At 36.5% G+C, this 22,233-nt stretch overlaps 1 protein-coding gene across 1 annotated transcript; it reads left to right on the top strand.

Annotated features, from left to right (window-relative positions):
* Positions 1 to 1,053: 1,053 nt before the first annotated feature.
* syt17 (synaptotagmin XVII) lies at positions 1,054 to 19,193 on the top strand (the record flags this gene model as incomplete). The annotated part of the gene is made up of 8 exons (XM_081363551.1): positions 1,054 to 1,068; positions 2,819 to 2,836; positions 5,201 to 5,349; positions 10,089 to 10,240; positions 10,327 to 10,943; positions 11,805 to 11,925; positions 13,080 to 13,235; positions 18,678 to 19,193. The coding sequence occupies 8 exons, from the start codon at positions 1,054 to 1,056 to the stop codon at positions 18,872 to 18,874; spliced, it is 1,425 nt and encodes a 474-aa protein (XP_081219677.1). The 3' UTR covers positions 18,875 to 19,193.
* Positions 19,194 to 22,233: the final 3,040 nt, after the last annotated feature.

Here is a 22,233-nt window from a genome sequence, read left to right on the forward strand (position 1 = left end):
TCTCTGTGAAACTCTACACCCCATAACCTGACATGTTGCTCAGACTACATGGGTAGTTTCATCCGGTGAGCGAGGCCGTTCTGAGTCGGAACAGCTGACGCATCAACAGGTCGTGTGTCCCTACCGTTTCCAAGGAAACTTGCTTTAAAGTTCCCCGTGTACCACCAGAGCCCGTCTACGTTTCCCCCACTCAGGTAACAATACAGCACCAGGAATGACTTTCATATAGCCTAGCTACATCTTATAGACTCTCCAGAACAACTTGTGCGTCATGTCTTAAAGACGGTAGCACGTCTGCGTACCTCAGTCAGTCACAGTCTGAGCAGCAGCAGGTGGCCGCACAGACCCCGGCTCTCATAAACTCCCCGTGTAACTACTAGCGTGTTGCCGTGGCAGCAATTAGCCCGTTCACCTGCCGTCTGCCCGTCTCTCCTCAGACTCTCCCTCTGTTCGCGGTGAAGTGAACAACAAGTGGTTGCAGGCAGCCAGCGAGGTGTTGTAAAAACAGACTGGAGGAGGCGGGGAGGGATAACAGATTTGATATACATCAGTGCTTCTGCAAACCTGGATGAGTCACTGGTCTCTGAAAGAAAAGCAGGGCAGGAGGGGGGAGAAGGGCGCTGCTCTCTCCAGGGAGAGGAGAGCTCGCTGTCTGGCGTGTCATTTCTGAGGGCTAGGCACGACTGGAGAGGGAGGCAGGCAGGAAAGAGAGGGAGATTAGGTGTCTGAGTGGGTGGGATTGAAGATGATGGGGAGGAAGAGGAGATAGAGAGATAGCTAGAGAGGGAAGAGGGGTTTTGTTTGTTGTTTTGTATTTGGCTCATCACTCCTGAAGTAGATTTCGTTTGGCTGGTTAGAGGAACCAAGTCCATAGAGACCTGAATTCATTACTCGAGTCACATCTACAGATTTTTCCTCCTCTCTCTCTCTCTCTCTCTCTCTCTCTCTCTCTCTCTCTCTCTCTCTCTCTCTTTTACTGAGTAAATCTGGATCCAGAGAGTGTCATGTTGCTCTGGATGGGAAGTGAGACAGTGGGGCGAGAGTAAGAGGAGGATGGCGTACACACAGGTGAGTCCCAGTCACTACTTTCCCATCTGGATCCTTCTGGATTACACTTTTCATCTTCATGTTTGTTTTCCTTTGCTCATTCGTTCATAATCAGATTTTGATTTATTTTATTTTTTGTCTGACGATTATTTTTGGTCAAGGCCTAAAACCATTTCAGTTTCCTAAATGTATGATTTGTTTGTATTTATTCACTTTAATGTCTTATTGTTTATGAAATATTAGGATTTGATGAGTTAATTCTCAAGATATATTTGTGGACATATTTCTTCTATGTCATATACAGTAAAAACTTAATGGCAATTGATTTATATGGGATTTGGGATGTGAGTGATATTTTCATTTAATACAGTATAGGCTGCAGACAGACTCGCTGATGTTTTTTGTGAATTAAGTATGAATGCAGCTTCTTTTTGACGTTTAAACTCTGTGGTGGTGTATTTGTGTGTCTGTATTATGATTTATGGAACTGTGCTAAAGACCCCTGGTATGGCGCTTGCTGGAACTGGCCATGTGGACCAGTGGGGATAGTGCCCCATCCCTCCCATCTCAGTGACCCTAATGCGTCATCTCTGCCTGAGCCGGCGGCAGCAAGGTGCGGGCTGGGTGGGACAGGAGTTCGTATCACTGTTGCCATGGTTACAGCCACAGCTAATTGCTTAGACAACATTGGGCCGCTGATGAGGAGCAAGAGAGCAGGAACAGGGGGTGGGGAACGGGAGAGAAATCAACCTGTAGATGTTCACAGGTGTTGAAAGGAAGGAATATAACAGTCCTGTGTGTAAGCAGTCAGATAAAATGTTTTGTGTCCCTTATAATGTCCCTTATAAAGTCTGACCAATGGTGTTAGATATTTTTTTAAATACAGATTCATTTGAATGTGACTTTTCGGGATGCTTATCAAAATAAATTAGTACAATAACACTACAATGCAAAGGTGGATTATTACAGTGCTCTTAAATTAAAACCCATAATATAAAACAAGTAGGGCAGTATTTGAGGTTATAACAACTTTTTCATTACTGGATGTAGCTTCAAAGTTTTCTGCTTTTTTGTTTTTTTATTTTTCAATCAGACCAGCACCTCAGGGAGCACACTTACCCAATATATATACTACTGTTCAATGCACTGGTGTCTGTAAAAGGTTTTAATGTTTTTGAAAGAAGGCTCTTACACTCACCAAGGCTGCATTTATTTGATTAAAATACAGTAAAACATTAATATTGTGAATGATGTGAAATATCACATATTATAAAATATTTTAAGTGTAATTTATTCCTGTGATGCAAAGCTGAATTTTCAGCATCATTACTCCAGTCTTCAGTGTCACATGATCCTTCAGAATTCATTCTAATTATTTGCTTCTCAAGAAACATTTCTTATTATCAAAGTTGATAACAGTTGTGCTTTCAAAATAATTTTTATGGAAAGTTTGATCTTTTTTTTTTTTTCGGGATTCTTTAATGAATTATTTGAAGCAATGCAATGTTATTTACTGATACTTTTGAGCAATGTATATCATAGAAAACATGAACATGCTGAAATATGTCTAATAATGATATTAATTTAAAAAAATGAGATTAGGCAAAGGTTGCTAACAAATTTCATTAATATTAATTATTAAAATGTTTTTTTTTATACAAATAGTGAGCATTCAATAAAGAGACCTGTCCTCTCACTGAACTCTTTTTTTCCTCTATTTCCTATGCATGAACTCAATTCTCTGCTGCACTCAACCTTTGAAAAAGAACAGTTGGAGCCTGTCAATGAGGTATGTACAGAAAAGTAATTAATTCAACCTTCTAACTGCTCATATCTCTTCATTAACAATGATGTAGAAAAATGGCTACTGTATTTTTATAGCAACTCCAAGATCCTGTTTAACAATGTATCCGTACATGCATGACTCCAAATAAGTTAGAAATGTAGTTAGAAGCTTGACACACCCTCAGACCATTAAATGCTTTGAAACATAAGCTTGCTTCCATTCAAAAAAAAGAAAAAAAAGGAGAAAATGATTGTGTTTACATAATCAGAGTTGTATTTTGACCTTTTATTTCTATCTTTTTGGCTGGATTTTTTTTTTAAACATCCTGTCTCAAGTCATTCATTATTTAACCAACTACATATTCAGCCTCAGCGGAGGTGAGAGTGACTTGGCTTTTTGGAGCGAGTAATCTTTATGATCTTGTTGTGTTTTTCTGTCTCGTTGGAGTCAGCTAGTCTAAATCAAGCAAGTTTTGTTGTGAAAAGACTAACATCTCTTTCTTGAAGGACCTCTATCCAAACATCTGGTCTCGGTTCTGGTCAACTTAATAACGGTCACACTGAGAAGTGACTGACTAGGACTGAGTTGGTCCTGCCCCAGTTTCCTGTTTCAGTTGGAAGCATGTCCCAACGGGAAACAAAACTGTTTATTAAAATGTGTGTGTATATATATATATGTATATACACACACATTTTATGATATATATGATATATATGTGTTACATACATATATACACACTATCGTTCAAAAGTTTGGGGTTGGTTAGATTTTTTTAATGTTTTTGAAAGAAGTCTATATAAATAAAATAATAATTTAAATAACTGTTTTGTTTTTAATATATTTTAAAATGTAATTTATTCCTGTGGTGGCAAAGCTGCATTTCAGTATCATTACTCCAGTCTTCAGAGTCACATGATCCTTCAGAAATCATTATAATATGATGATTTGCTGCTCAAAAAACATTTCCTAATATCATCAATGTTGAAAACAGTTGTGCTGCTTTATGTTTTTGAAAAAAAAAAAAATCAGGATTCTTTGATGAAAAGAAAGTTCAAGAGAACAGCATTTATTTGAAATAGATTTTTTTTTATAACTTTATAGATTTCCTTACTGTCACTTTTGATCAAATGAATGAATGCATCCTTAAAGTCCCTGTAAAGGCAATTCTACAAAAAAATTCTAAACACAATATAAGTGCTAGAAATGTATTGCTAAAACATGTTACAAAGACTGAGAACTGTGAAGTACTAAATTGTGGAGTTAGACCGTTTAACAGTTTTTCACCCTTGCTGTGAGCCGGATTTTTTGGGCGGGGCTAAAACGGGGGCTCGATGACGCACTGCGACCCCCTGAGCTTGATTGGGCCCCTACTTGATGACGCACGGAGTCACTAAGCCTATCGCTCAATCGCGAGTTACTATCAGACAGCCTACAGTTTGCTAGCTACTATGCCCACGGCTCTGGCTATGCCTTCGTCATGTAAATGCGTATTCCCTGGATGCAATCACTTAGAAAACAGATCGGTGTCCTTATTTAAATTTCCGAAAAATGATCATATCAAGAAGAGGTGGATTTATCTTGTGAAGAGCTAACGTTACCTTGATGGAGAGCTGATGATCACCACCACACCCGCCTCTGTAGAGATCAGGATAGTTTACTTTCGTTGGAGACAACTGGAATTCACTGATAATCCGCTGTTACTGGTGAATGGGGCCGAACCGACTATCTCCCGCTGTCCGCTTCGGCCTTCATCCTCCCGTCGCGCCGACATGCACGAGCTGTGCGCGAGTCATATTTCCCGCGAGTGGGCGTGGTTTCAGCGCAGCCAGCGGACACGCCCCCAGCGTTTGAGAGCTGAGACTACTGCTCATTTTTTCGAGATTTTGATAGCTTATTTTATTTACTTGGCGGCTTTTTTAATCATTGAAATTGGGCTGGGTGGCTAATAACACATTTTTCGGTGGTATGACAAACTCAGAACACATACTTAATTTTGACTTTACAGGGACTTTAAGTAAAACATTATTAAATTTCATTCAAAAAACTATTTTGCATAGTAATGTAGATATCTTTAATTAAATCACTCGAATTTTGGCTCTTACTAATAGCTTACTACAAAGTCCCACTAGAATAGAGTCCCAATAGAGATGTAAGAATTTATTTCTCTGAGGCTCTTGTTACATTTGTACTTCAAGCTGCAGTTGACTAGAAATAACAAAAACAAAAAAATATCTTTGAAGCACTGATCATTCATTGCCATTTTATCATCATAATTTGCCTTGTAAGTATATTCTGCTGCCTGTGCAGGTCAATCAGTTACTGTTTACTGGATGGTCTCTTTGTGTCCCTTTGCGGTCTTGATCTCAGGGTCTTCTGTCCAGACTGTCTGACTTGCTGTTGTGTCGCTGGTCGTGTCGCTCCTGTTGGCAGTGGTGCTGGGAGTGCAGCTGCTGTCAGTCCACTGATGAGGAGGTGGAGATTCTGGGGCCTTTTCCAGCTCAGACTCCATCATGGCTGTGAGTACACACCCGTACACAAAATAACCCAGAACAACATGCATCTCATCTGTCTGCTCTCGCATCATAAGAGTCAGAGTCAGAATGAGACTGAATACAGAGTTACTGAAAAAGGCTCGTTTTTGATCGATTCAGTGCATCCTTGCTAAATAAAATGTATTGATTTCTTTCAAACAAAACATTTTACTGACCCCAAACTTTTGAATGGTAGTCTATAAACAGTAGTATGCTACATTATTGTCACATGACCTCAATATATTTCATATTTAATTCAGTAAATGGTGCTAGCAGTTATGCAATTAAGTTGATACAGTAAGTCTGAATGTTAAGCCAATTTTGGGTCACACTTTACAGTAAGATTTCATTAGTTAACATGAACTAATAATAAACTGCACTTCTACAGCATTTATTAATCTTTGTTGATGTTAATTTAAAAATTTGCTAATACATTATTAAAGGGGTGGTATAATGCCATTTTCACAAGATGTAAAATAAATCTCTGATGTCCCCGGAGTGTGTATCTGAAGGTTTAGCTCAAAAATACCCCAGATATTTTTATATAGCATGTTAAAGTTGTCACTTTTTGAGGGTGAGCAAAAATGCACCGTTTTTGTGTCTGTCCCTTTAAATGCAAATGAGCTGCTGCTCCTGGCACAGAGGGTGGAGCTTCAAGAGCTTGTGTCCTTTTACCTCACACAGGACATGCACTGAAAATTTCAAAAACTTTTAGCCTTTTATGTCCAAACCGGAGTCAGACAAAGATGGAGAGACTCAAGAAGAAGTGACAACATGTAGACAACATTTCTGAATGGTTAGTTGATGATTTTATGTAGCTTATGTGTAGTTATCTTCTAGTCATTGATTAGCATATTCTGTCATGATAATCTATAAATTGTGTTCCTGGGGGAGGGGTTTATGTACATTTTAGGGTTTGTGATGTCACTAACCCAGCAGGAATGTTTGTTGTGGTCCTTAAAAAGCTATTTCTATAAAAAAAATATCTCCCTTTGCTTTGAACTTTGAGCGTTGTAACTGGACATGTTGTTTATGCTCAAACAGCAACATTACACATTAACTAAAGTTAGAAAAGTAAAATCATAATCAACCACCCCTTTAAAATCAAAAGTTGTATTTGTTAACATAAGTTAATGCACTTTGAACTAACATGAACAAAGAATGAACAACTGTATTTTTGTATTTTAATGTTAACAAAGATTTAATATATTGCTCATGGTTAGTTCATGTTAGTTAATACATTAACTGATGTTAACAAATAAAACCCTTTTGTAAAGTGTTACATAATTTTGTATAATTTTGTATAAAGTTGGCACTGGCAGTCTGATTAAAAACATAATAATTCAAGAAAGAGGTTATGTTCATTATGAATATGGATGTAGTAGTAGTATTCCAAAAGTTTGATGTACTACTCTCACGTTGATTATACTACATTTCAGGTTTAATTCAGCATGTGGCATACAGATATCATCTCAGAATCCAGTTATCTTAGTTCATTTGTAATTTAAATTCACATGTAAAATATCGTAACTGTATCTTCAACTAATGAAGAATTACTCCACTGATTTTTATATATTTTTTTAAATTGGAAGCACAGTGGAGCACACTGCGTTGTGACAATTTCTCCATCAGTGATTTCAATTTAACACTGTGTATTTTGTAAATGTAGTACATACAAAATACATTCTGGTACTCTGTTCATACAGAGAATACACATGCATGATATGCATGGTATACATACTATATATTACTCTCTCTCTCAAAAATAGTATGAATGTAATTGTGAAATTCAAGGCGCACAGTAAAAGGTTATGGCATCATAGTTGTGATATCCTCTACTGAGTGTAAGCTTCTTATAAAGTTACAATATCTTTACTTCTCTACTTACATTGCAAATTACCTGCTTAATTTTAAGGCTGCAGTCCATAACTTTTTTGGGTTAAAAATTATCCAAAATAAATAGTATCCAAGTACAAAACCAGCCAGTGTTCAAAACTATCTGCTTGCCTTAGCTCGATTCAAAACAGTAAGCTTGTAATAATGTTTTTAATCCAGTGGTACTGGTGGATTTCAGCGGGAAACTTGAGCATGTCTTTGCGTCATTACGTCACATCTGCACACATAAAGGTGTCTCGGCTAGTAGGCTATATTGTGCGTGAGGATGTTGAAGATGGAGATTTATAGCCTTTTCTCACAGCACTTAATATATTTAAACTTATCAATTTGATGGCGCCAGTCAGAAACGTTGAGGCGGGCTTTACATGATGACGATCACTCTGATTGGTTTTAGGTCTATCCAGTTGCGCCCATAGAGCAACGTCCGTTGGTGAAGCGCACCAACTTTTAAATGCATTATTATATTCAAATTGCAAACACATGAGGACAGTCTCCATGAAAGACCCACAGGAAATTAAATTAGATTTAATAGAGGATTTTAACTGTGACACGATGATTGACAGGGCAGTTTACGTGACAGGATGCACGCGACAGATCCGTCCGATAAAGATGACGAAGTAGTATGTCCCAAAGCTTGCCTACTTTTTTGATACACATTCAAAAGTAAATACCTTTTCTTCACAAAAAGAGTACATACTTTTATGGCGTAGTGTAACTTAGGCGAATTGGGACGCAGCATATGGCTTTACACGATGACGATCGCTCTGATTGGTTTTAGGTCTATCCAACTGCGCCCAGAGGCATTTGAGCGACGTCCGTTGGTGACGCCCCTTTGGAAATGAGTTATTAATGAAGCTTTGCCAGACCATAACTCAGTTACTACTGAGAATGGTCTGGTTTTAACCAGGCTAGTGCCGAGGCACAACCCACGTAAAGTTGATAATTCCGCAAATAATTGCAATTGCAGATTTCGAACAGAGATGGCGACAAAGAGGAAAAACTACAGACTACGGACGGTTAACAGAGCAGTAAATCATGTAGCTCTAGTTTGTAATCATTGGTTTTCCGGGCTAATGGAAGTGATATTGATGCAACAGATGAGACGTTCTGATCCTGTTTGTCTATTCCCTGTTATTCAAGATCATGGGGTGTGGAGCTATTTGTGTTCCCATGCAGGAACAGCAAGGGTAATATGATTTAAACGGAGAAGTGATTCATGTGTTTGCTGGGATAATTTGTTCTTTGAATGCACACATTCACCACAAGCTGGCAAGCCTTTTATAAGCATCCTTCTTAATGACATCATTCAGTGACTTTTACCAGGACTAAACAAAGGTGGCCGTACATGTCTATTTTTCCATTTTCAATATTTTCATTTTTATCATCAGTTTCCTGTTGTAAAACTTGGGATGGAGATGATGTGGTCACCAGAGACTACTGGTTTATGCTGGTCTGGCTGAGCTCATGCTTTGTGGGAATTGGATGTTTGTGTAAAACCAAAAACGGGGACAAAATGGCTGGATGGGTGGCAAGACTTTTGACTATGAGCTTCCAAAAACATGAAGGGTGTTAAATTCATAATACATTGGAGATGCAAGGGATGCATATTTAATTGAATAAAGCTTGTACTTCCAGACTGTGATTGTACGGTCATTACATATACCTCCCCCTATAAGTCCAGCCTCTCTCGTTGCCTCGAATTGCTCCTAAGGCCATTTGTTTTAGAATCGTCCGTTGCTATGACAACTATCTCCCTCTGAGCTGTAGTCATGGACACAAAGGGTCCTTGATGATCCCCAAGGGATGACTCGGAATCAGGCCTGGACAAAGATATCCCGCACAGAATATTTACCTCTATAGTTGGGAAACAACCAGATTAGATGATGATGTTACAGATATTACACAACGCTGAGCAATAATATGAGTGCACATTCATTAAGAAGTGGATTCAGTCACGGTGTCAGATTTGCACAACAAATTGAAGAGCTGGATTTGTAAGATGTTTTGCTAGTTCATGCTATTTTTTTTAGCATATTATGGTTTGTTTTTCATGGTCAGGCTATGTTGGTCAACAAACTCTGCTTTTTATCATATTTTAAGCTGTGTATGAACTGACATCCAAATAGTATAACTTAGCAGAAGTTTGTTCCCTCTTCTAAATGTGGTTTCTTTTCAGAGGTTGGCACCAGTTTAGCATGAATTTGTGTTATAGACTTAATGGGCAGAAGCATCTGTAATCATACTGTTTCATGCAAAGTGATAACAGTAATATTACCCCACACATAATGTTTCAGAAACATCATACAGCTTAAATAACCCTAGTCCTTCTGCTGGTTGACCAAGAAAGTTTTGCTATAGTTAAAATGGGAACATAACCTGTAGTTCGAACAGTAGAGGATGACGACACTGTAAATAATTATATGATCAATAAGTTATGACATATGTTTTTCGTTACTTATACTCATCAAAATAAGTTGAACAATTTTAGTTATACAAGTTATACAAGATTATACAAGATCAACTTATTTTCTTAAGTCAGTTTAATGTAATTTAAGTTGAAATGACTTTAAAGCAGCTACTTTTTTACGGTAAGGTTATGGGTTTGATTTCTAGTTATTTTAAATTGTAATAATGTTTCACAATGTTTTTATTATATTTGGGTTAAACAAATGCTGCATTGGTGGGCATAAGAGACTTTTTAAAAACATTAATACATCTTACCAACCCCAAACTTTTGAACGGTAGTGTAAATGTCAATGTACGTTGGTCTTTTCAACAGGGAATATGCCAGTAGTGTCACTAAGGCTTAACAAAGTCATCTCTTTCAGTGTCAATGAATGCAATGACGAGAAAGGCACAAATTCTCACATCATGGCTCTCGACCATGCTTTACCTGCTCAATCTGACACCGCAACAAACTGCAGGCCGCCCACCGCAGAAACGTCCCGATCCACCTTCAGCCTGGCTGGCCAGCTCTCCAGTGAGCCCAGACTTCACTCTCAATTTAAGCAGATTAGCTTGAGTATGTTGACTTGAATTCTTCTTAATGGCTCTCCCATATCACAGGTCTGAACGCCCGACGACCAAGCTCCCCCATGGTGGATGTAAAGCCGATTGAATTTTGGGCCATGGAACCCAGGAAGGAAGCGGTGCAGCCCCTGCGCAAGCCCCCGACACCACCAGATGACTACTTCCGCAAACTGGAGCCTCATCTGTACTCCCTGGACTCATGCAGTGATGATGTTGACTCTCTGACAGATGAAGAGATCCTGGCGCGGTACCATCTAGGCATGCTGCACTTCAGCACACAGTATGATCTTATCAATGGCCACCTTAGCGTGCGAGTCATCGAGGCCCGGGATCTGCCCCCTCCGGTAACGTGCGACGGTGCCCGCCAAGACATGGCGCACTCAAACCCCTACGTGAAGATGAGCCTGCTCCCCGACCACAAGAACTCCAGGCAGACTGGGGTTAAACGCAAGACCCAGAACCCCGTGTTTGAAGAGCGCTTCACTTTTGAGCTCCCCTTCCTGGAGGCCCAGAGACGCACCCTACTGCTCTCTTTGGTTGACTTTGACAAATTTTCACGCCACTGTGTCATCGGGAAAGTGTCTCTTCCTCTTATTGAGGTTGACCTAGTGAAGGGAGGGCATTGGTGGAAGGCCCTGGTGCCCAGTTCTCAGGTAATACCACTTTTTTTCTTTCACTTATTTTAGGTGTGCCGCTTGCACAATGACGAACATGATTAAGTGAGGTCACATAAAACTAAATTAAGTTATTTAGTAAAATGTGAAATCATTGCAGCCATATGCCAGAGTGCCCTGCCTCGAGAGAGTTCACGCCACCTACAAGATCTGTGTTTAGGATGTGTTAAACGAAAATTAACCTTGTATTTTGAGAGGTTTAATATGTGACTCAAAACGTTAAACTACCATTCAAATGTTTGTGGTCTGTAAGATTTTTTTTATGCGCTTTGAAAGAAATGCTCACCTAGGCTGCATTTATTTGATCAAAATACAGTTAAAGCATTAATATTGTGAATTATTATTACAATTTAAAATGACACTTTTCTATATATATACATTTTGAAGTCATTCTAATATGATGATTTGCTGCTCAAAAAACATTTCCTATTATTATCAATGTTGGAAACAGTTGTGCTGCTTAATATGTTTCATGAAACTGATAAATTTATTCAGGACTCTTTGATGAATACAAAGTTAAATAGAAAAGCATTTATTTGAAATAGAAATCTTTTGTAACATTATAAAAGTCTTTACTGTCACTTTTGATCAAGTTAATGCATTCTTGCTGAATAAAAGCATTCAATTCTTTAAAAAGAAAGTTTACAGACCCTAATATTTTGAACGGTTCTGTATGTATCTCTGTTCCAATTGATATTAACTTGAAGCATTTGCTTTCATTTTAAAAAGGACTCTGACTTTAAAGCTTTCATTTCAGTTTTGGCTGTAGTATAAGTACAAAGTGTTAATTTACTGACATCATGATCATGACACTGATTTCTTGAATGTGATGTTTCACAGAATGAGGTTGAGCTTGGTGAGCTGCTTCTGTCCTTAAACTACCTGCCCAGTGCTGGCAGGTTAAATGTGGACATCATCCGAGCAAAGCAGCTGCTTCAGACTGACATGTGCCAAGGTTCAGGTAAATATATTTCAGTGTGTTTTCCTCGTTCAAGTGAAATAGGAATAGTAATTTGTCAGTACAATAATGTTGTACTGACAAATTATTAGTTGGTGCAGTTCACTTACACGAGAGTTCTAACTAAAAAAGAACTGTAGAGAGTAATTGATAATTATATATACTTGAATTGCATTTGTATATGAAAGTAATTGAGTAACTGATAATACTTAAGATTTACTCTTGACTTAGTGTAGCTACTCAGAATTAATGACTCCTGGAGTGCATTGGGGCATGAATAAATTAAGCAATTGCAAAAAAAAAACTGTTAATGTTACAATTAATAAATCATAAATAAAATGTATTATATAAACCCAATTAAAAGTTGTATGATTCACAAGGTGTTAATGACATAGATGTTAGCAATACAGTTAGATCATTTCAACAGTTTGTTTGTTAATAGATCATAATTCTACATGAAAAGTAGACTAGTCAATGGTCTAGTTAGAACTTAGGTTACCTTTTAAAAGCAACCTATTACTTCTCTTCCTTTGAAAGCATAAATGACTGTGATTTCTTGTTGCATCACGGCATCACTTGGAAGGGAATTAGTAACACAAATGACGTGCAGTGCACAACCAAATGGAATAGTAATTACCATAGTAGTGACTTCATACAAACCCATTTTAGGAAATCAACATCAATTTATGAAGACAACTTATGTGATGTTCTCTTAAACTTTGGAAAATGAGTGAATGCAAGAAAATGAGTGGAGAATGGAAATGAGTGAATGCAAGAGAAAGATAGCTGCAGAAGTGGAAGAAATGAGTGAAAATTGTTTTAAGAATGACAAAATGGTACTCAAACCAATCAATTAATATTAATTTGGGTTTTCTGAGTAAGAAATTACTAGATTTTTACAGTTAAGTTAATACATTAAGTAAAGTTGACTAAATAGTGTTAGTAAGAACAACTGTTAGATTTTACAGTGTGGTCTTGCTCCAATTTGGTATGTAATGTGCACTTTCATAATCCAATCTTTTCCTGATGTATAAAATCAAGTCTTGCCCTGGATCTTTTATCACTGAAATATCTCAGAAATGTTACAGTACAAAAGTGAAATTTGTTTCAGATGGCAATTTACGTAAACTTTAACAAAGTTACTTTTCTGTTATCAGATCCTTTTGTGAAGGTGCAGTTGGTGACAGGTCTCAAGTTGATGAAGACTAAGAAAACGTCCTGTATGAGAGGCACCATTGACCCCTGCTACAATGAGTCCTTCAGCTTTCGTGTACCTCAAGAGGACCTGTGTGAAGTCAGTCTTGTGTTCACAGGTATTGTTTTGAACATAAACATGTACACATAAATATGCAAACAGAAAAACATTCAACTAAACAATGAAACATGTGAGAAATGTCTTTATGATGACCTTTCTTGACCTTTCTAGCAAACACAATTTTTAATTTACTTAATGGCTCAAGTGGTAGGAAAATGTATCAAATTAATTTAATTGGCATGATTGTATGCATTATTTTTATATATATTTAAAAAAATATATATATATAATATATTTTTTATATAAAAAAGTAAGGATTTATTAAATGAAATGTATACTTTTATTCAGCGAGGACGCATTCAGTTGATCAAAAGTGACTGTAAAGACATTTATAATGTTACAAAAGATTTCTGTTTCAAATAAATGTTATTCTTTTAAACTTTCTATTCATCAAAGAATCTTTAAAAATTGTATCCACAAAAATATTAAGCAGCACAACTGTGATAATAATCAGAAATGTTTCTTGAGCAGCAAATCATCATATGATTTCTGAAGGATCATGTGACACTGAAGACTGGAGTACTGATGCTGAAAATCAGGAGTTAGTTTCATTTTAAAATATGTTAATATAGAAAACAGTTCTTTTAAATTGGAATAATATTTAACAATGTTACTGATTTTACTATATTTTTGATCAAATAAATGCAGCCTTGTTGAACATAAGAGACTTGTTTAAAAAAATCCGACAGACCACAAAATTTTGAACAGAAGTGTATTTTTGGTGTGATATATACACATATACACACATATATATATATATATATGTATGTGTGTGTGTATATATACATATATATACACACATATATAATATGTCTTTTTTTTTTTATTCACTGCCCTATTCATAACGGTTGAAGCTATCTAGCTGGATACCTAATACATTAAAGGTGAATAGCCACATGTAGGACATGCCAATTTTTGAACCTGGTGATATGTATGTTGCATGTCCTCACAAATTAGTGTAATCAAGCTTGTGACGAAGGGCTGCCCTGGGAAACCTCATTAAGGTTCGCTTAAATTCAAATAGGATTTATTCAATTACCAATGCTGCCAGTCAGAACCTGACCTGTACCTAGTTGTTCATGCTGAGATTTTATGCACTAGTACACACTGACATTTAATATTTGCCCTCGTCACCCAGGTGCAGCCATGCACTGTGATTGCATAGGGCCGAGAGTGGCCTACGCTCATAACCTGCCGTTTGAGACAGTAGAGAGCAGCAAGCCCAGTCCAACGTTTAGTTTTCACTGGCTTCCTCAGCTTTAATCTGCTGAGTCATCAGTGTCATTTAAATACAGGAATATCTCACACTTAAGGGTGAGTGCAGCCTGTGCCCCATTTAGGCTGGTCAGCATGTGTCTCTCTCAGTGGTACCAGCCAGGGCCGTCTGCCCACCGCTTCTCTCTGATGTTTCTGACTACAAAGACTTGCAATCAAACACTGCCTGCAATCCCACCCCTGCTGGGCCTCTGTCTCTCACTCCTGGTCTGTTTGATGAGTCTCTCTCTTCTCTTCAGCTCGCTTTATTTGTCAGTTCTTTTACTTTTGTATCTTTGCATATCCCATTATCATTCTCTTTGTCTTTAACTGAAGGATCCCTCTGGCTGAGCAGGTAATAGGAGTTTAATGGTGGTGTTATGTCCATGTGCTATCCATAAGCAGTGAGTGGAAACAGATCTTCTGGCTCTGTTCAACATGACTCCCATTAGGCAGCTATGCGCACGGGAAAGGGTCAAAACTGTGCCCATCATCATAGGTGTAGTGCTTTTACTAGTGGTCTGAGATATTTGGATTGTTCTGTTTAGTACAAAATGTACACAGACATTTTAATGCACAGAAACGTGTACTAAGGTAACACAAGCAAAATGTAGTACAAACATCCAGTGTTTTAAAATAAATTAATCAGATAGGCCGTTTAGTTACTATTCTAATTATAGAAATATGTATTTATTTATTTGTTTGTTTGTTAATAATATGAATAATATTAACCTCTAAATTGTTGATTGTATATTATTATTTTTATTAAGATATAATACAAACATCAGTGTTTTAAAACAAAGTAATCAGATATTAGTTTAGTTACCATTCTAATAATATTTATTTATGTATTTGTTTTTGTTTGTTTGTTAATATTAATAATAATATGAAACACTAAATGAATGATTGTATATTATTGTTGTTATAACTATTTTTATGAGGTTAATACAAACATCCAGTTTTTATTATAAAGTAATCAGATATCAGATAGTTTAGTTAGGATTTTAATAATAAAATATATAATTATTAATAATAACAATAATAATAATAATAATAACAATTCATTTTCTTTATTCACATGCTTAATCAAAACGGTATTTTGTGCATTTTTCATCAAATTAAATGTAAAAAAAATTCAAGTTCACTTTTTTTTTTACTTTGTTTTTACTTCAGCAATAATCTGGCAAGTGTCATCTTTATAAAAAGATCAAACTTAAGTTTGTTCTCCAAACCATTAAAGATTTATTCCTTTTCAGGTCAGTGCTCAAAAATTGAATAAATGGATTATAACTACTGCATAAATATAATTTAGTACCATAAAATCCCCTAAAAATACAAAATATTATTGAACTAAAATATAATACAATCATTACGTTAAAATAAAATAAAAAATTAAAATAACATTTTTGACTGCCATGCGAACATTACCAGAGGGTTATTTAAAATAATGAAAGTGGGGTAAATGATAGTGTTCATATTGGTTTACTGCAGTTATATGTTTTTTGAGCTGAAGATTTCCCCCCTTTACTTTTCAAATGTTTCCTTTGATACACAATTGTGCCTTTGGATTAGGAGATATTCATGCGTTATAAGAAAAAACTTGACTCAGCCTTAGTTTTTCCCATTCAGAGTTAACAGGAACGATCTGTACCTCATCACAGCCCAGAGTAGGAGAGCTCCCTCAGGACTGTTGAATGTGACGCATGCTGATGATGTCAACAGCTCAACATAGCGAGCCCAGTGCATGCGTCTGCGCCAAACACTCACCACGCCTGTTCCTTTGCTTTAAACTGATGATGTCAGCCATCCAAACAGCTCAATGTTTGTCTCCTAACTGACATATATTTTCCAGAGCATTAAGACATATGAATGTGGTTTAACAAACTCTTTTATCGAATAATACGGTTATAAGAAAGATTAATATTGATGTGTTTTGATTTGAGTGATTCCTGTTTAAAGGACTGGTTAGAAATGATCAAATAAGTCACAAATAAAAAGTCTGAAAAAAATCAAGTATTCACCCTCATGTTGTTCCAAACACTTTTGTTTGGATACATTTTGGATAACTTGCTGATTGCTCATTTCCATACAATTACAATGAATAGGGAGCTTTCAGATTCCAAAAAGGATGCAAAAGCACAAAGTTGTCCGTTCAACTTGTGCATTATATTCCAAATCTTCTTAAAGGAGTAGTTCACTTAAAATGAAAATTCTGTCATCATTTACTCGCCCTCAAGTTGTTTCAAACCACTATGAATTTCTTTCTTCTGCTGAACACAAAAGAAGATATTTTGAAGAATGTTGGTAGCCAGAAAGTTGATGGACCACACTGACTTCCATAGTAGGAAAGAAAAAACTATGCAAGTCAATGGGGTCCATCAACTGTTTGGTTACAAACATTCATCAAAATATCTTCTTTTGATGACAGAATTTTCATTTTAAGTGAACTACTCCTTTAAATACTGACTGAAATTGATTGATTTATTTTCACTGATAATCACCCCTTTTAATCGGCTGTTAACCATTGCAAACCGGATCATTGAGTCTTGGAGATGAACTTAAAGGTATAGCGGAGGATTTTTTACTTCCGGGTGGAATACCTATACTATTGGTCCTCCTAATTGTCAATCATTCTGGTGAATCAATCAAACTTTTCAAAAAGTGGAGAGGGCAGGTCTTATCTAAAATTCGGAAAGATCCTCCGCTATACCTTTAAGAAATGGATTTATGATCATTCAATCATTCATTCAGCAATTCACATTGGCTTTATCAACTGAATCAGCAATTGAAGATATTAGATTGGGTTGGAATATAGCGCAAGAGTCATGTGGACTACTTAATATTTGTATTATGTTTTTTTGTGTGTTTTTTTTACATTTTGATAATTTTCACATTTTGTTCCACGAAAGAGTGTCAGCTAATCCAATTGAAGGTTCTTTTACTCTCCACTTTAAATAGGACTGTCTCCCACCTTGAATTCAAATAGTGATGAGGAGAAGGAGTAGTCGAAATAAATATTATGTTCGCTCCTGTAGGCTGTAATACGAACTTTAGCTGTATACTCGAGCCACACCAAGGTGAAGGAGTCCTTGGCGTTCAGTTGGATAAAGCTCTCCTCAAGTGCTGCGGATGTTGCTTGGTGACGGCGTTTCACCAGCTCTGGTCTGCCGCTGGAGTCGCGATGCTGTGAGATCCTTGTCTGAAGTGCGGCTGCATCCTTGACTGCCACCTCTGGGCTTTGTGACAATATTATTTGCGTTTCCTGCTATTTTACCAGCACTCCGCTGCCAGTTACAGGAAAGAGGGGGAAATCAGCGGGGAAAAAAAGTCTTCAATCTTGTTTATGAGCAACGTGATGAAATTAACAGTGTATCATACTCTGACCCGACTCCATTAACAAAATTGGATTGAGGCGGAGAAAAAGAGATTGACGGAAAAGCTGAATAATAAGCAAAATAAATGAGGATACATTCATGTTATTTTAGTATCATTGATACTGTATGTAATTATAGTTTTTATTCCTATTTTGACTTATATTTTCAGTTTTCATTCTAATTTAAGTTAGTTTTTGTCATTTTGTTGTTTTTTGATATGTTTGTTTTTATTAATTTCTAGTTTATTTAAAGTTATTTTAGTACTTCAACTTTAAATGAAGATGAGAAATGTTGCCTCTGCATCTATAGCTGAAATAAAATAAGTTTTTTGTACATTTTATTTTATTTCAGTTAATGTTTTTTTTTTTTAATAATGAAAATGTTTTTAATGGTAAAAACCATGATATGTGTGTATAAAACAATGGATAGAAGGGGGGGATCTTAAAGGGATAGTTCACCCAAAACTGGCAATTCCATCATCATTTATTCTCCCTCATGTTGTTCCAAACCTGTATGAGTTGCTATGTTCTGTTGAACACAAAAGAAGATATTTTGAAGAATGTTGGTAACCAGACAGTTGACAGCACCCACTGACTTCCATAGCGGGGGAAAACAAATACTATGGAAGTCGTTGGCTACAGTCAACTGTCTGTCTTGAGGGTGAGTAAATGATAACAGAATTTTAGTTTTTGGGTGAGCTATCCCTTTAAATCATTCGCAGTACAGAAACTCCAAGCAGCCATTATCACTAATAAGGTGTTAGTCTGATTATTTCCAAATGTAACATTGATTTGATGTCTTTTCCTTCTTAGTTTACGGGCACAACATGAAGAGCAGCAACGATTTTGTCGGTCGCATCGTGATTGGCCAGTTCTCCAGCGGCCCGCAGGAAACCACGCACTGGCGTCGGCTCATGAGCTCCCAGCGCACCCCGGTGGAACAGTGGCACAGCCTGCGCTCCCGTGCCGAGTGTGACCGCGTCTCTCCCGCTTCTCTCGAGGTCACATAATACTAACACAGGAGAGTCAGTGATCTATGGAAAATAACTTTGACTTAAAACGCAAACATCTGGGAGCGTCTTGAGGTTTCAGTGTGTCATTTGTAAGGGTTTGAATCTATTCTCTATAGAATGGGGGGCTTTATCTCTGTGTTATTTGTGTTCACTCTCCCTTATCATTAATATTATGGGGAGACGTAGAGTGTTGAAGAGACCTCAGAGATCGTAAAAAAGACCTCGGAGAGTTTTTCCATTTAAGATGATGAGCAGAAGCCTGCTGTCCATGTTTTCTTTTTATCACATTGATACTATCTTACACGGGAGCTGAATAATCTCATCATCATCTGATCCTCAGCTGCATTCAGGCTGTGAGGCTCAGGCAGTTTGGACCACATCTAACCACTGGTATGGTCTGCAGTGTCTTAATCATATTGTTTCTTTTCTTCAGACTTCAATATGATTGCAGTTTTTGAGGTAGTTGGAAATCTGTGACAGCACAGATGGATTTTTTTTATTTCCCGGTTTGACTGTTTCAAATCTGATTTTACACCAAAGCTTGTTTTGTGACTCGTATCACTGTCCTCCATGCACATTTTGACCTTTGTGTGTGTAAGTGTTTGTGAGTGTATGTTTGGTAAATGTTTGCACTTATGGCAGCTGAAATTTACAGAAACCTTAAGAGGCCATGCATTATTTTATTTTATTGTTTTTGTCTTGTATTTTCTTAATCTTGACTTAATTATTTTGCGATATGAATATATCAAAGGTTTTTTTTTTTTCTTGTGATCTTTACTTTTGGTTTTCTGTATGTTGCTCACTATTTCTCATGTCGTCTCTTAAACAATTATAAATCCATACACTTCCTTTCAAAGGTTTTTCTTTAAAAAAAAAGATTTATAAATTAATACGTTTATTCGGCAAGGATGCATTAAAAATCATCGAAAGGCATTTATCTGTTTTCAACATTGATAATAATAAGAAATGTTTATTGAGCGTCATATTAGAATGATTTCTGAAGGATCATGTGACACTGAAAACTGGAGTAATTAGGCTGAAAATTCAGCTTTTACATCACAGGAATAAAATAAAAAAATGTAAAATATATTCAAATAAAAAAGTCACTGTTTACTTGTATTTTCTGATCAAATAAATGCAGCCTTTGTGAGCATACGATACTATAAAAATATAAAAAATTCTTACCGACCCCCAACTTTTGAGAAAACAACTTTTCTTTTGTTATTTCGAGATCACAAGAAAATTAAGTCAAAAGACTCCCAACAAAAGAGAGAAGTAATCATTTATGGCCTCTCAGGGCTTCCGTAGAGGTCTGTATCACTGTGTAAATGCATTAGTGTTAGTGTCTGCACAACAGTGAACATGTCTTCACAGCTTGGGCAATATAATGCCATGCCAAGAAGGTGCAGATACATGCATTTCTCTTCGCTCTATTACCTTCACTCCTATCCAACGCTTTTGCCAAGTTCAGTTCATATACTGTATATTATCGACATGTTGGAGCTGTATTTTGTCTATGAAGTTCATAAGCATAAACAATATATGATTGGGAAAACAATGTTATCATAGAATCAAAGTGCAATCAGAAACTTTACTGTATCTTTCGTCGTAATCTTGTGTGTGACCTGTGCGAGATAAGTGCTTGTTTCAGGTCAAGAGTCAGTTGTATGTTTCCACCAATGTCAATGTTAGTGTAGATGACAGTACAAATGATTAGAGTGGTAATAATAACATAATAATAATAATGAAGCTGTGCCAGTGAAGATGTTTATATTTATTTAGATAAAAATTAATATAATGATAGATATATTTATTTCTAAAACATATCTGTATATATTTATAACTTAGAGAATTGAACAAAAGCATGTCACAATAGATGAAAAAAGAAATGCATAGAATATAGATAAATCAAAGGTTATTGAAATGACTTCACTGACAGATAAAGTCTTCATTATATTTTAAACGAAACAAAAAAAGGTTTAGTCCACTGTCTCCTTGTCTGATCTGACCCCTCTGAGAGTGTGTTACGCTGATGCTGTCCATGTAATGGTTTATTAAGTGTGAGAAGAAATCAGCAGAATCCCTTTAAAGGTCTCTTTCATGGAGATTGTAATGTGTGAATCCTTCAGAGAGATGTATTAAGTGTGGAAAGTGTATTTTGGTGGTTCCACAATGCATTAAAGTGATGTTTGTTACTGGGCTTCTACCTTGTTTCAGTATGTTTTGTAATATTTATAGTTTTTTTTATTGAATCTTCTTATACTTGTAGTCCTATTTCATACACCTGCACTATGGTGCAGATTGGACATTGGTAACATAACATCATTGGAAGTTTTTTTTTTTATGTGTGAACCCTTTGTTATTCATTTGAATAATTTGTTTAAACCATAATATTTTGCAATTGCAGTGATGACACTGACAATACACTAATTAAACCACAAAAAATGATTCAGGCTTGTTTGTGTAAAAATGTTCCCTCTGCAGGGAGATAATTACTGTCGAGGGCTAGAAGAGGGTCACTTAATTACTGGTCTTCAACAACAAGGGAACAGCTTAACCCCACTGTGCACATGAGTCCTGGGTCTGTGTCAGGCACAAAAAATAGCATGATTACACATGAAATCATATCATCAAACTTGAACATTGCTCTTGACATACATTTTAGGATATGTCATGGGCGTCTATTACAAAACAGCAATTAAAGGCCCCCAGCTGAGATTTTCACTTGACAACTTTAAAATGTATCTCTGCTGTACTGTATTGAACCATGTTGAAAGAAGAATACTTTATTTCCCAGGATTTACCCCAATTTCAGTATTACTTTTCTATCTGTGGTGTGGTGAACTGATTCTATGGCAGAGTTAAAATTAGTTTTTATGGCTGTCAGTCACACAGAATGTGCCTAAACGGACATGGTGATTAAAAAAAAAAAAAGAGATTGTATGGTAATGATTTTGCGTTCTTTCAAAAATATTTTGCGTTCCCCCAAAATACTTTTTGTTTGCTTGCAAAATGTTTTGCGTTCCCCAAGAGCTTATGCAAGAGCATTGACATATATGACTCCCATATCACCAGAGCCTTTAGGGGCTTTGTACAGAATGTGTTTATGCGTTTAAAATCACGAGACTCATGGCAATAGAGATGCATTTTTTAGACGTAGTACAACTTATTTTAACTTTAGCGCCGCACTTTTAGAACTCACTTTTAGTGACACGTGCAAGACACTGCAATGGCAAGACGTTGCAAAGACGCCAGTGCAATGGTCAATGAGGTCCATTTTGGACAATGATGTCCCCCAAAAATTATGGAAAATTTGTGAAAATTGTGTATTTATTTAATCACCAAACTCCTCTATT

Source organism: Scardinius erythrophthalmus (assembly GCF_964197995.2).
Source record: "Scardinius erythrophthalmus genome assembly, chromosome: 1".
NCBI lineage: Eukaryota > Metazoa > Chordata > Actinopteri > Cypriniformes > Leuciscidae > Scardinius > Scardinius erythrophthalmus.